The sequence below is a fragment of the Bombus flavifrons genome, chromosome 16 (genome assembly GCF_040668555.2).
Source record: "Bombus flavifrons isolate JBK064 chromosome 16, iyBomFlav1_principal, whole genome shotgun sequence".
Classification (NCBI taxonomy): Eukaryota; Metazoa; Arthropoda; class Insecta; order Hymenoptera; family Apidae; genus Bombus; species Bombus flavifrons.
Genome location: NC_138457.1, coordinates 4,860,286 through 4,873,008, shown reverse-complemented (window position 1 = coordinate 4,873,008; position 12,723 = coordinate 4,860,286). Strand labels below are relative to the sequence as shown.

Sequence of the window (12,723 nt, the reverse complement as noted above, 5' to 3'; positions counted from 1 at the left end):
TTATGAAAAAAAATACAGAAAGAGAATATAAATAAAAAATGTGCTTCATATATTAAATATTATAAAGAGTACCGCATTTCTTTTTAATTTTAATTTATATACTATATGAATTCTGTAGATTTTATCAATGTTAAAAACAACTGTCACGATTGTATTGGTTAAAATTTGAAATTCAATCTGAAAATGTATATAGGAATTTATAGGAATTTATTGCAAATATATATTTAGTGAAAAGCGAGTATACAGTATGAATAAGCATCTTAAACATGTAATGAGTATCAAATATGAATATTAAATATGTCAAATATTTAAACACTTTTACGACCCATACAAAATATATATTTGCAGTAAATATCTTATAGATTCCATGTACATTTTCAAATTTGTTTCAAACTTTACAACCATAATAGTCAAAATATTCATGAAAAGCGTATAATCCTAAAATACTTTATTTCTTTACTTTCCTCCAATATTTTCTGAAGCCTGTTTATGTGCAAAGATCATCGCTTCGTCGAAGACAAAGAAAAACGGCGCAAACAAATCATTAAGCGACTCGTACGAAAACATTTAAAAGACGCACAAACGAACTACAAATGACACGAGGCGGTGAAGAGCGTCGACGTTACCGGTGACATAATTTTCATGGTTTGAAAATAAATTGCGAAGGACAGACATCCGCGTGAAAACAAGCTCCGTATCGAGTAGAACAACGTGAAAGTCTTCTAGCCGTAAGAGGCGTACGATGCTGATTGTGCCAATCTAGCCACGTGTTTCCTGATACGATTTTCGCGCTATAAGGTTGAAACGATCGAGAGCATAGCTAGCTTCTTTTTCCTCTTGGCTCCAGAGATTACCCAACGAGGTCAATCAAACTGGTAAAAAAAGAGTAACGCGTGGAACTTCATAGCGAGACGAGAAGATGAACCGCTTCCGCCTGAGCAACATAATCTTCGCTTTCCTTATCTATTCGGAAGAAATACTTTACCTTCCGAGTAGTGCGTCACTTGCTGCTCTTCAACGCGATACTTCTTTCAAACGAGATACTCGAATTTAATCCCATTTTGTCACTTTTCTGCCCTACGTTAATACTACTTTATAATACCGTAATTATACAACTTATCTTCCATAACAAAGAGCGGTAATGTAAACGATGAGTCATCGAGCAATTACAAAGATTTACCTCCTCTCCATCGTACAGCGTCCCACTCCTTAGGAGCAACGTAACTAATCCTTTTCCCCTGTTTGTCGAAACTCGACGTGTCTAACAACGAAAAAAGAAAAATGGAAGACAGAAGAAGAAGAAGACACTCTGTCTGTTTTTCTCCGGTGTACACTACCGTGCATAATAAAGCAGACGCTCGGTCTAGTCCAATCAAAACATTTGGTATTTTCATAATATTTTCAACACTATGATAGAAGAATTATTTCTCTACTGCCAATCCTTTACTTCTTGGCATGCCATATGTTCTGGCTAATAAATAATCTCTAATAAATAATCGACGCTTGATAAAATTTGTAGAAACTTTTAAAACGTACTTGAAAATACATATCCATCATTCTAAGATCTCAACATTGAACAGACACGCTTAAGGTCACTTAACTTGGCTATTTCCGTAGAAACAATTTTCATCTACCTTCGATGATTGCTTTCTTACTTACACTAATTAATATCAGCTATTATCAGCTATTATATGATTGCCTGAAATAATATCAGAAGCGAGAATTACATTAAGGAGCTTTACTTCAAATATATTTTATATAATTCCAATAGTCTGAACATGTGTAAATACTTATGCACGGTAGTGTATCCTGCCGGGATGCTAAATAACGTGCAGATTAGTAGAGTGCATCCGACGAATTTGCTTGATATTAAAAGGATGGTGGGGCGTATCCGCGAGCGCATAGGGACAGAGAGAAAGAGAGAGTCGGCAGTCTGCATCTTGCGATGGACCAACCGTAGAGATATACGTATAGCCGTGCTCTCCTCTCCTACCAGCGCTTTTCGCCGAGTATCGATCTGATATCCCTGCCGCCGCGCCGCGCCGGCCGACCAGTGTTTGCAAAAGAGCTATGAGCGTGTCTGCACTCCCTGACGCCGTATGCGCGTGCACGCTCACTAACGCACGACAAAGCTGTCGTTAGTGGTGGTGCGCCTCGGTTCTTGCCTGCCGCAAGACAGTTTGAAAATGTACCGACCCACTACAGCCTTCCTTCTTGATTCCTGATACACAGCTTTTTATCCCTGTCAACCGTTCGATCGATCTTGATTACTCCTCAAATATTTTCTACAAACCAAATATTTCATGAATATGACTTAACGCTTCGATTATTCTGCGCGGTAATTCTCTAACGGAACAGTGTACCCTCTCTCTTATCCTATAGCAAGAAATTTATCGCTATCTTTATGCGCGTGTATCAGTTGGAAATAGACTGAGAAATAGCTTGCGAGAGTTGGAATTGATGGGATCAGAAACACCTCGTATCGCTTCGAGTCTGTGTACGTAGCAAACAATTTCAAATCAGCTTTGATTCGAAGTTTGAGTCTTGACAAGGTTTGAAACGAAAGAATGGCAATGGAAAAGGTTTCCTGATAATTGGGACAAAAATTTGTAAAAAAAAATAGGCTTATTGGTTATGCGTGTTATTTATCGAGTAATGAAAATCCTATTTAAAATTAATGTAGTATTCTATATAATATATATAATAAGTAGTAAAAGTTAAATAAGTTAGTAATTAAATAATAAAAATAATGTTTTTATGCAACAAGATTCTATATATTATATACAAGAACTGATACATTCGTAATGTGTACTGTAAGCTACAAAGATGAGAAAGGTAAACACGTGTATTTATGATACTGAATAAAATAGTCGGAATAAAAATAGTCGGAAAAAGATATCGCGAAACTTCGCAAACCTATCGAAACTCTCAAAACTTTCAGGAATTTTAAAGAAATAAATAAATGTATATATTATATTATTATAGATATATTATTAAATTTCGAATAGAAATTCGAAGTGATTCTAATATTGATAGTCTTGAAAAACATCGAATCGTTTCGAAATTGAGACTCAAATGCCCATCACTAACTGGAAAATTAAGTTCGTAGTAGGTACTCGATACGATATTGCACATCGACGACGAAAAGAGAGGGAGAAAGACACACAGATCGAACGCGGGAACCTCATGTACACGTGGACGTGTGCCAATGGCAAATTGGCGCGAAAAAAATCTCTCTCGGCTTATCGTTACGGGCTCTATTTCATTCGTAATCTTCGTATATCCTCGACGACTTAGAAACAGTTTCGATGCATGGAAGATAAAATGGTAACAATTCAAAAATGCGTCAGTTATTTTTTGACCTTCGATAAAAACTTTAAGCATGAAATAAATTCGACCGAAGTGCTCCTTCTATTTGAATCGTTTTGCTTTCACCAAGAGAACCGATTCAGTTTGTTGAAAAATTTCGCGTGTTGCTACGAATGGCACGCAATCTGCATTCGGCAAAGCGAATTTCTCTGAACATACGTAAGCTACAAGTTGTTGCGTGTTGTAATACGGGAGCGCAAAATCGATCCTTGATCTCGATTAGATTTAACCGTAACAGACCAGACAGAGCCACCATGAAAATGAAAACACGTGCGAACGAATAAACACTTTTCGATTTGATAGTATTTTCTACTGTTTACTAAAACGTGTAAAGCAAAATTCATCGCGTTATCGTTGTTTCGAAAAATTACGTTACGGCAGAGTTCTGCTTGATAACCGTATAAGCATCGCATGAAACCGTAATTCACCAACTTTTTTTACGGTTATCTTTTCACATCTTTTAAAACAACTTTCTAACGCGTCCTAGAGGCACTCTCTCAGTTTCGTTTCTAAACAATGGTGCGAATCAAATGTTCATCTCCAACGATCCTTTGGTAAATAGAAGAAAACGAGGCAAAAAATCATTGAAACGTGTAACTATAATGTTTTCAGTAACTGACGAAAACGGATTCCGATTTATTTATGACGTATCTAATTTAGAGTTTGTAAAAATGCTTCTTTCGCTACATGTATTAGAAAATAAAATAATAAATTAAAATAAGTGAATCGATATTAAGCGTAATTGTACTTTTGATTCGTAAAACGATTATATTTGTTCGAAGCATATTGATAATGAAAGGAAAAAGAAAAAGAAAGGAAAGGGCATGAAAACGGGCAGCACACGGTCATGGCATCGATTCAATTGCCAAGAAGCAACTTTCTTTAGCGTAACGCAGAAGAAAAAATACTAAATGAAAAAAAATGTATTGACGCGAGCGAGGGAACTCTTCTCAGTGACAAATAATAATAACTCGTGAACACGAAACATGGCGAGGTAAATTTCGGTCGAGCCTGTAGGATATTTCCTGCGGTGGGCATATGGCGAGGGGTAGAGTTCCGAGAAGGTTCCCACGGTCAATAGCTTTCGTGGCGGTGAGGCTTGAAAGTGCTCGAGGGGCCCTCCCTACTACTCGTTATTCGCAATATTTTCAAAAAATCTCCTTTTCTGAGACCGCGATTCGACAAAAACCAATAAATCTTCTACGAATGATATACCGTTACGAATATTTACTAACATTACAATTAGTTCATTATACATTCTTAATAACATCGTGTAAATATTTTTTGCTTTAAAATCAATAGATTATTTCCCATAGATCCTTCTAATACCAATTGAAAACGAGGGCTTTTAATTGCTACTCCTGTTATTGATTACTTGCCGCCAAGTCGAGGGAAACTTTCGGCTAGCTTCGTTAATTATTTTAAGCGTAGACTGTAACCAACGTTAATAAAAAAATAACTCCGTTATAATAAGCTTTTTAACCACGAATCAATAAGTCTCGATAAACACAGTGTAAATCGTTTAATTTGTTAATCTTTCGCCATCTTTGATGGTAATTCTTTTTTGATGACACATACGTAAAACGACATTGTGCAACATGCAAACGTCGATTAAAGCAGTAAGCGGTATAAGATTTTAATTTGATGTGCAATTAGAAATCCATAATTTATGTGGACACGAATATCGTAAATTACTTACAAATTAATTCTTTTCGCTAAAAATGATTTATCAAAAAGAAGAAAATACTAGTACGAAAATAATTTTTGTGCACAATAATTATTCCCTCTCTTGTCGCTGGCGAACACGACCCCGAATCAAAATGACGATTCGTCGTACGAGTGCAAACGTGACATTGCACGGAGTGCATTGAGCGGCAAAACAATGGCTTTCATCACCGGAAATACATGTTATATCAGTGAGGTTTCCCGGTAATACACTCACTCTCTTCCCGCCGAAAGTTACGTCGAGGTCCATTCTGCTTACGATGAATCACTCATTCAGTTCGATTTGACACACGAGCCAGCCAACCGATTGTTTATTTTTTACGAAGCGTTGTACGCTTGATAAATAATTGCTATGGTGATGTGCTCACGGCCGCCTACGCTATCGAATCGGCGGAGCGCGGCAAATGTATGAATCTCGTGGCCGATCGTGAATTTATCGTGTCCAAGCGGTCTAAAAATACCGGCAACGCGCAGGGGCAAAAAAAGAAGAAAAAAGTATCGTCGAACCGCTCAATTAGTGACAGATTAATCCGCTACTATTAACAGTAGTGTGCAAACACGAACGTAAACATAGATGTATCGTAATACTCAATAAACTCTGTGCAGGAAGAAAGGTAGAAAAAAAAAATTAAAGTTGAAAGCATCATGACTGCCCCCTTGTACCTTGACACTCGAAAGCTAGAATGGCTCGGCGGGCCGGCTAAGACGAAATATTTTTTCATAATTTTTCGTTGAGGCTTGCGTGTACGGCACGTAAATAAAGCGTAACTAGACCTACCGTGTGTTTGACAATCCTTAAAGCACGTCGTCCTCGCGGGCAAGCACCACTTTCACACATATATTTACAAGAGAATTATGCGATTTTTGGCAGCGACCATGTATAAACGGACACCGACACAAGACCCCCTTTACGGAACTGAAGTAACGTTGACGGGAGGCTCGTGAACAAAGACCACGCACGATTTCAAATCTCGTCCTGACGATTGGCCGACCGCAGTCACGTGGCTTTGCCGCCCTCTCCTTATTGGCTGTTCACTACGGGTTGCGAGGACATTTTAAACGATGTACTTATGCACATGGCTGACAAAGGGATACGCACCAGGGAATTTTCTTTTCTATATTTTTACAGAAATATTATCTCTATTAAATGTAATAATTTTTTTACTAATAATTATTCGTTAAATCGGCAATCAATCAATAGACACTGTAGTATCCGCGTTAAAAATGGCAACAATTGTACGACTTCTCCCTTACCTTCCCCACTACAAAATGGCCGAATCCAAACAATGCACAGAAAATCATTCACTCTCGTTATATTTCGATATGTTTTAATATCATGTGCGACTTAAAAAAATCCTAATATTTTTTATCATTCCCTGAATGTAAAATATTTTACAATTTATGCTGGAAACGCGAAAATCATTCGTGACAGTAAATCGAAAACATTGGACGAGTCCATCGTTCTAATTGGGAGGGGAGCGCGGCAGTCCCGTCAAGAATGAACCACAGCAATAATGGCGGGAATATACACACACGCATACATATTTATCGACTTTATGTGGAAAAACATAAGTCAACGTTACCCTGTGAAACAGATTTGTACGCACTGTATCGAATTAAATATAATACTAACGTGTATCAATATGATTAATTTGTTGCAGAATTTTGGGCAAAATATTAATTCTTTAGCCCATCGAGATCAATAGCTTTGTTATATCTATTTTTTAAAAATAAATACATATATTTGAGAGTCGTTAATGATCCCGCAGTCAATGCGATATAAAGCACAGAAGAAAAAGAAGAAATATATTTGTTGTATTGTGCATAAAAATATATAATTACCATAGACATAGTTTTTGTCATGGTTTATATAAAATATATTTAATTACTTAAACATTTATGTATATATGTGCATTGTGTATACATAATATATGTATATAAAACTTTTTTCAGCAATTCTACGCTTTGCAGATAATAAGGAACATTAAATCCTGTGGTCTCAAATGCTGCTACGTACAATTATACAGTCAAAAATAAAACATATTCATTGTTTTTTAGTATGGTACTTGATCTTTTACAACATAACTTGTACTTAAAAAAATAGTATCGATTGTTTTCGTACACTGAATAACATATTCTGATTTCAGTTAGTTTACTAGAGAGATTGATAAATGCATTTCCCAATACCTGATTCAGAATGATTTGACTGTTGTGTTTTGTTCCTCTCGATGAGACCTTCTTTTCGTTACTCTTCTACGACGCACTTTGTTTCTAAACCATTTCTTCATTTTTCTACATTCTCTCAGTCTTGTTCCAAGTTATTCCTTAATCATCGAGACCAACTGCGTGTTAATACATTTACTTCCACTAGACAGTTATGGCTTTCTATAAATCTTTCAATTAATAACAACTTGATAATAATAAAAACATATTTTTGTAACAATTATAAATATTTTCTAAATCTTTATGAATTATTGCACTATGTTTCGTTCATTCAGGAACGTTAGTAAACTTCTGCACTTCTTCTTAACTCCTATTATTAATCTTAATTTTTGACTTTGGTATTTGAAATAAAGGTACACAATTTTAAAAAGCGTGTGATGTTAGAGACTTAATATCATCTGGTTAGATATTTGCTACTGCTGGTATTATTTTCATATATATATCAATGCCCTTTAAGAATATATCTTTGTTCAGATATTCATCGTGATCGTGAAGAAGTATTTTCGTTTTATTCATGGGCGAAAAACCAATGGAAGGTATTCCAACCTGAAGTAGAAAACAGACTTTTAAAAATTTGTTTATCGTTTTACACCATTGAAAGTTGACAGAATATCGTTTACCGTTTTATACCAATAAAAAGTTAATAGAAGGAATATTTACCTGTCTTATATAGCGACTGTCCGTTCCACCTGGGAAGATTCCTATTTGCAACTTTATTTTAAGATCGTCACAAGCTTTTTTAAAAGCGATCCAGAAGGGATTAGAATCGTCTAACTTTGTGTTCTCGATCTTGGGATCTTTTTGTTCGAACGAATACGTAACATCGGCACCAGCTTCCTCACACCATCTTTTGATCATAGCTTCGAACTCGGTATGATCGACGGAAGGCTCAATTCGAATATCAAAAATTGCCGTTAGCGAAGTAGGTACTACGTTTGTTTGCACGCCACCCTGAAACAAATTATATTTTTCCATTATTAGTACAACACGGAATATTCTACTTCGTTGTTTTTAAACATCAAAATTTAAAAAACTGACTCACTGTGTAATATTTTCCTAAACGCGCAGACATGTAATATTTAAAACACAAATTAATTATGCTTCTTCAAAATATAATATAAAAGCATGAATAAATAAAATTATAATGTGAATGATAAAATATAAGCTAAGCAATAAATCCCCAAAAACTATATACCTTCAGTTGCGTTAAGTTTATGGTTGTAACATCGCCAATCTGTACTTTTGGATCTTTCAACTTTTCTTTCTCCTGAGCTCTGTAGTCCATAAAACGATCAATTATAACTCTTATTTTTTCACCAGCTGTATTATCATGTAAAATGGATCCATGACCAGGAGTACCCTTACATTCTACTTCGACATGCCAAATTGCTCTTTCACCATAAAACATACAAAAATATTCTTCGGGCGAAGCTACACCTTCATCCAGAGAGAAACCAATATTTAACTCTTTGAAGTCCTTGGTACGTACAAAATCTTTCATGCCAAGATCTCCTCCTATTTCTTCATCAGGTACAAAGGAGATATGGATAGTTCTCTTAAAATGTTGTTTAGCAAGTTTTAAACGGCGAATTGCTTCCAAATATTGAATTCCAACACATTTCATGTCCTGGCTACCACGAGCATAAATGTTTCCTTTTTCATCCATATGAGCACTAAAAGGTGCATAGGTCCATTTATCCTGAAAAGTTTTATTTGTTAATTATATTTATTCATAGTCTGGTATTAGTTCACTGTACCAGCATACGTTCCCTCAAGACTGATGCACTGATGTTTACAACTTTTTCAATACGTTACTCATACCATATAAATATGTTTTTCATACCATAAGATAGACCGAAAATCACTTTGTGGTAATGAAAGGTTCGGCAGTGAATATACTTGTTTACTTATAAAATACCAAACAAAAGTCAATCACTTTGCAGATCATACAAATGGAATAACATAATTCTGATAAATTAAAAATTAACACATTTATGTCATCATACGTACTTCAAATACAGGTACAACATCCATGTGACTATTTAATAGAATAGCTGGTTTTGCCGGTTCTGTTCCTATCCATGTTATGACAACAATTGGTTTATTCGCCTGGACATGATACACTTTAATAGGTAAATTGAGAGATTCTGCCTGTTTCCGAAGGAATGCAACACAATCATCTGCGAAATGAAAGATTTGAATTAGTATCAATTAATTAATATCATATATCTATATTTAACACAAAGATATCAAATCATGCTATTATTTAAAACTGGAGCAAGAATTTCTGAAATTCTTTTACATATCGGTTATCTTATTTTGTTTGTAATAAGCAAAATTATCTTATCATTCGCTATGATCGACATTTTTTACGAAGAGATTTACGAAGATACAAACAGTTAATTACTCTTGACGTAACTGCTTTGATAAATTATAAAATCCAATATTTGCAGCGCAATCATCGTTCCGACGACTCGTTATCGTCGGTAAACTGGATTAGATTGAACAGACATAAGAAAAAAACAATCCAATACGAGAATTAAGAAGAATTTCTAATTACGTGTAATTTAGGTCAGTCACGAATCGTACTTGCGTAATGATCATATCCAAGCCAATTTCATCCAAGCTAAATTTCAAATTTTTGTCGGAAAGTAAAACAGAAGTTCGGAGATAATTTTACAAAAGGTCTAGAGGCACACCATCAGTTGAATAAAAAGATACAGAGGTAGAAATAACATTCCACACAGGGTGGGGCATGCAATGGCTGGATAGCGTCTCCGACGCTTCGAAGTTGGGTTGGTTGGGCTAACTGGCAGATCTGTTCTGTCCCCATGTGAAAACGTGCGAGCATCGTGAATTAACGTGAAGGATTTAACATGCAAACCTAGAAATTCTGTAGTGCACCAGAAATGCGTAATTTGTTTAACAAGGAAATGACGGAGTCCGTATTCCGGCACACAATATGCGTGCATAATTTTTACATGACCGTACGTGCTTAAGGTACACGCGTGATGACTGAAAGAGTATTCGCGTTATTTATCGTGGCAAATAAATCAGGAAAATACAATTAGAGATCGAATATGTAAAATTGCTTACCGTAATTGATGTTCGGTTGGACAGAAGGTATCCGCAAATATTCGCGAAAATTTTCTACAGCTGTTGCGTTCAGCTGAGCTTGCGAGGACGAAGACATTGTGCCGTCTGCTGATAGTCGCGTCGGATGCCGCTTAGTCGACTGTCATACCTAGCACTCATAGCAGACGCCTGCCGCTTGTCTCGGCCAATTGCCGGTGATTATCGCTAGTGACGTAAACAAAACTCGATCAATCGAAACGCGTGGACAGGAATGGCGGGTTCGCAAGCGTTTCTTTGAAAAAATAGATAAGATTAGAAAACGAAAATACTTTGTTTGATCAGCGAGGACGTCCTTTCTGTACGGAAAGTTTTTGCGATAAACCATCTGACAACAGTTGATGTATAATATCGTATATAAGAAATTTGGACACTCGATACAATTGAATCAGAACATCGATATTTTTACTATATTTGGAATATTGCCAGTAGAAGAATGTTTCTCTACTATTAATTCTTTAGTTCGTGGCGTAAATAGGATCAAGTGTTCTGCTAAATTAAAATTAAATCAAGGAATATACTTGTATCAATCAGGTTTCATATTTATCTCTAATAAATAGCTGACACTTTTTAAAATCTATAAAATTTTAAAATGTAGTTGGAAACACATTTGTATTTCAATTATTTTAACATGTCAACATTGAATAGATACACTTAAAGTCAATTACCTTAGGTGTTTTCGTAAAAGCAATTTTCATCCACATTTAATTATTGCTTTCTTATTTATGTCAATTAATATAAACTATTTTTTTTTTATCAATATCTACTAAATCGTATATAGTTATCTGAAATAAAATCAGAGACGAAAATTAGATTACAGAGCTTTATTTGATGTATTTCTCATATGTTTGTAATAATCTGGAAGTGTCCAAATACTTATGTAATGTACATGTACAGTAGCTCACCAAAGTATTCGAATACTTCTAGAAACTTTTTACCTATATATTTTACAAAACATTTTGAAATTTCATTATTATAACGAGAAACGTTATTATCGTAATTATATTGGTTAAATTGGTTAAATTTCGAATTATTTATTGGAAGCATACATTACACTATATAAATCAAGCATACAATTCGCTATATTAATAAGCCAGAATATGTCAGAAGACGATCTTTAACACTATTTGTATATTTAAGACTGCTATTCATACTGTATAATAATATTTCATTAAATTTATGTTTGCAATAGATGTCTTGTAACTTCTAAGTACATTTTCGGATTGGTTTAAAATTTTATTGTTATAAATACCATAGTCATGTTTCACGATAATGCTAATGAAATTTCCAAAAGTTCCGTGTAATGGACATAATATACTCATCAAAATTTTCTGTAATAGTAATTCTAGTTCTATATATTCCAGTATTTTCGTAAGCCACTGTACGTATACGACGGTTGATTTCATTATCAGATAACGGACCAAATGAATAAAGATGATGACCGAAAAACAAACTTTGAATACACGTGGATACGAGAGAGGATGCGAGAGATCAAGGTTGATACACATGGAAAGAGATCGTTAAGACTTGTTAATTCGTAAAATGTATTCCGATTTATTAAATTTCATGTATGCCTAAATATGAGCTCTTTACACGTTACGCCATAATATTATATTCATATAGAGGTTGATATCGGAGAGCTTGTTACATCCAATAATCGATAGTATGAATTAAATTATTATACAATGTAGAATATACTGCAACGTGGCTAATAACTAGGCACATACATGTAACAATGAATTGCAAATAAAAAAATTATGTGTTCAGGTATAATTGTAGAGACGAACTTTCTCTTTTATATATATATGTATATGTATATATATATGTGTGTATATATATATATGTACATATAATAATAATATAATAATAATAATAATCACTACTGATCTGTTTTATTTACAACATTGAAACTATTGTACTAACAAGTTTTTTACTAAGTTTTTTGTCTTCTCATCTCTATAACACGGCTTACTTATATCTTTATATGTAGCAACAGAACGCCTTTGTCACTTTATCAGAATGTCCATTATACAGATAGGTTAGAGCAGAGAGAGAATTATACAACGAATAGAATACATTACAAAGCTGAACGTATGTGTAATCGCAAAAAGCAATTTCATTACCATTCTTCTGATTTTTGTTACTTTTCCTTTCAATTGCCGCTCGCTGTTTTACGTGGATTTTTCCACTCGCCTTTTAATAGATGTTCTTTTTCTTTTTCTTTCGAAAGATCTCAAAGGAGACGTTCATACTTAAATTTATCTTACAAAAGTA

At 34.6% G+C, this 12,723-nt stretch overlaps 2 protein-coding genes across 2 annotated transcripts in view; both read right to left on the bottom strand.

The window, feature by feature from the left end:
• The window catches only part of jumu (Forkhead box protein N4 jumeau), a 28,623-nt gene extending 22,505 nt beyond the window's left edge, over window positions 1-6,118 (bottom strand). The window contains exon 1 of the mRNA XM_069129977.1: window positions 5,873-6,118. The gene's annotated coding sequence lies outside the window, so the exon portion shown is untranslated. The remainder of the gene's footprint in view (window positions 1-5,872) is intronic.
• A 1,391-nt stretch (window positions 6,119-7,509) lies between these two features.
• On the bottom strand, window positions 7,510-10,573 carry LOC138188319 (aminoacylase-1). The gene is made up of 5 exons (XM_069129978.1): window positions 10,414-10,573; window positions 9,328-9,497; window positions 8,513-9,016; window positions 7,978-8,268; window positions 7,510-7,863 (listed from the first exon to the last, which is right to left on the bottom strand). Exons 1-5 carry the CDS (start codon window positions 10,508-10,510, stop codon window positions 7,720-7,722), a joined length of 1,206 nt encoding a protein of 401 aa, XP_068986079.1. The 5' UTR covers window positions 10,511-10,573; the 3' UTR covers window positions 7,510-7,719.
• Window positions 10,574-12,723: the final 2,150 nt, after the last annotated feature.

Coding starts and splice junctions, on each gene's coding strand:
- LOC138188319 (XM_069129978.1), bottom strand. CDS start 10,510: ATGTCTTCGTCCTCGCAAGCTCAGCTGAACGCAACAGCTGTAGAAAAT. Junction 9,017..9,327: donor ATGTTGTACCTGTATTTGAA/GTACGTATGATG, acceptor AAAACTTTTCAG/GATAAATGGACCTATGCACC. Junction 8,269..8,512: donor TAAACTTAACGCAACTGAAG/GTATATAGTTTT, acceptor AATTTGTTTCAG/GGTGGCGTGCAAACAAACGT.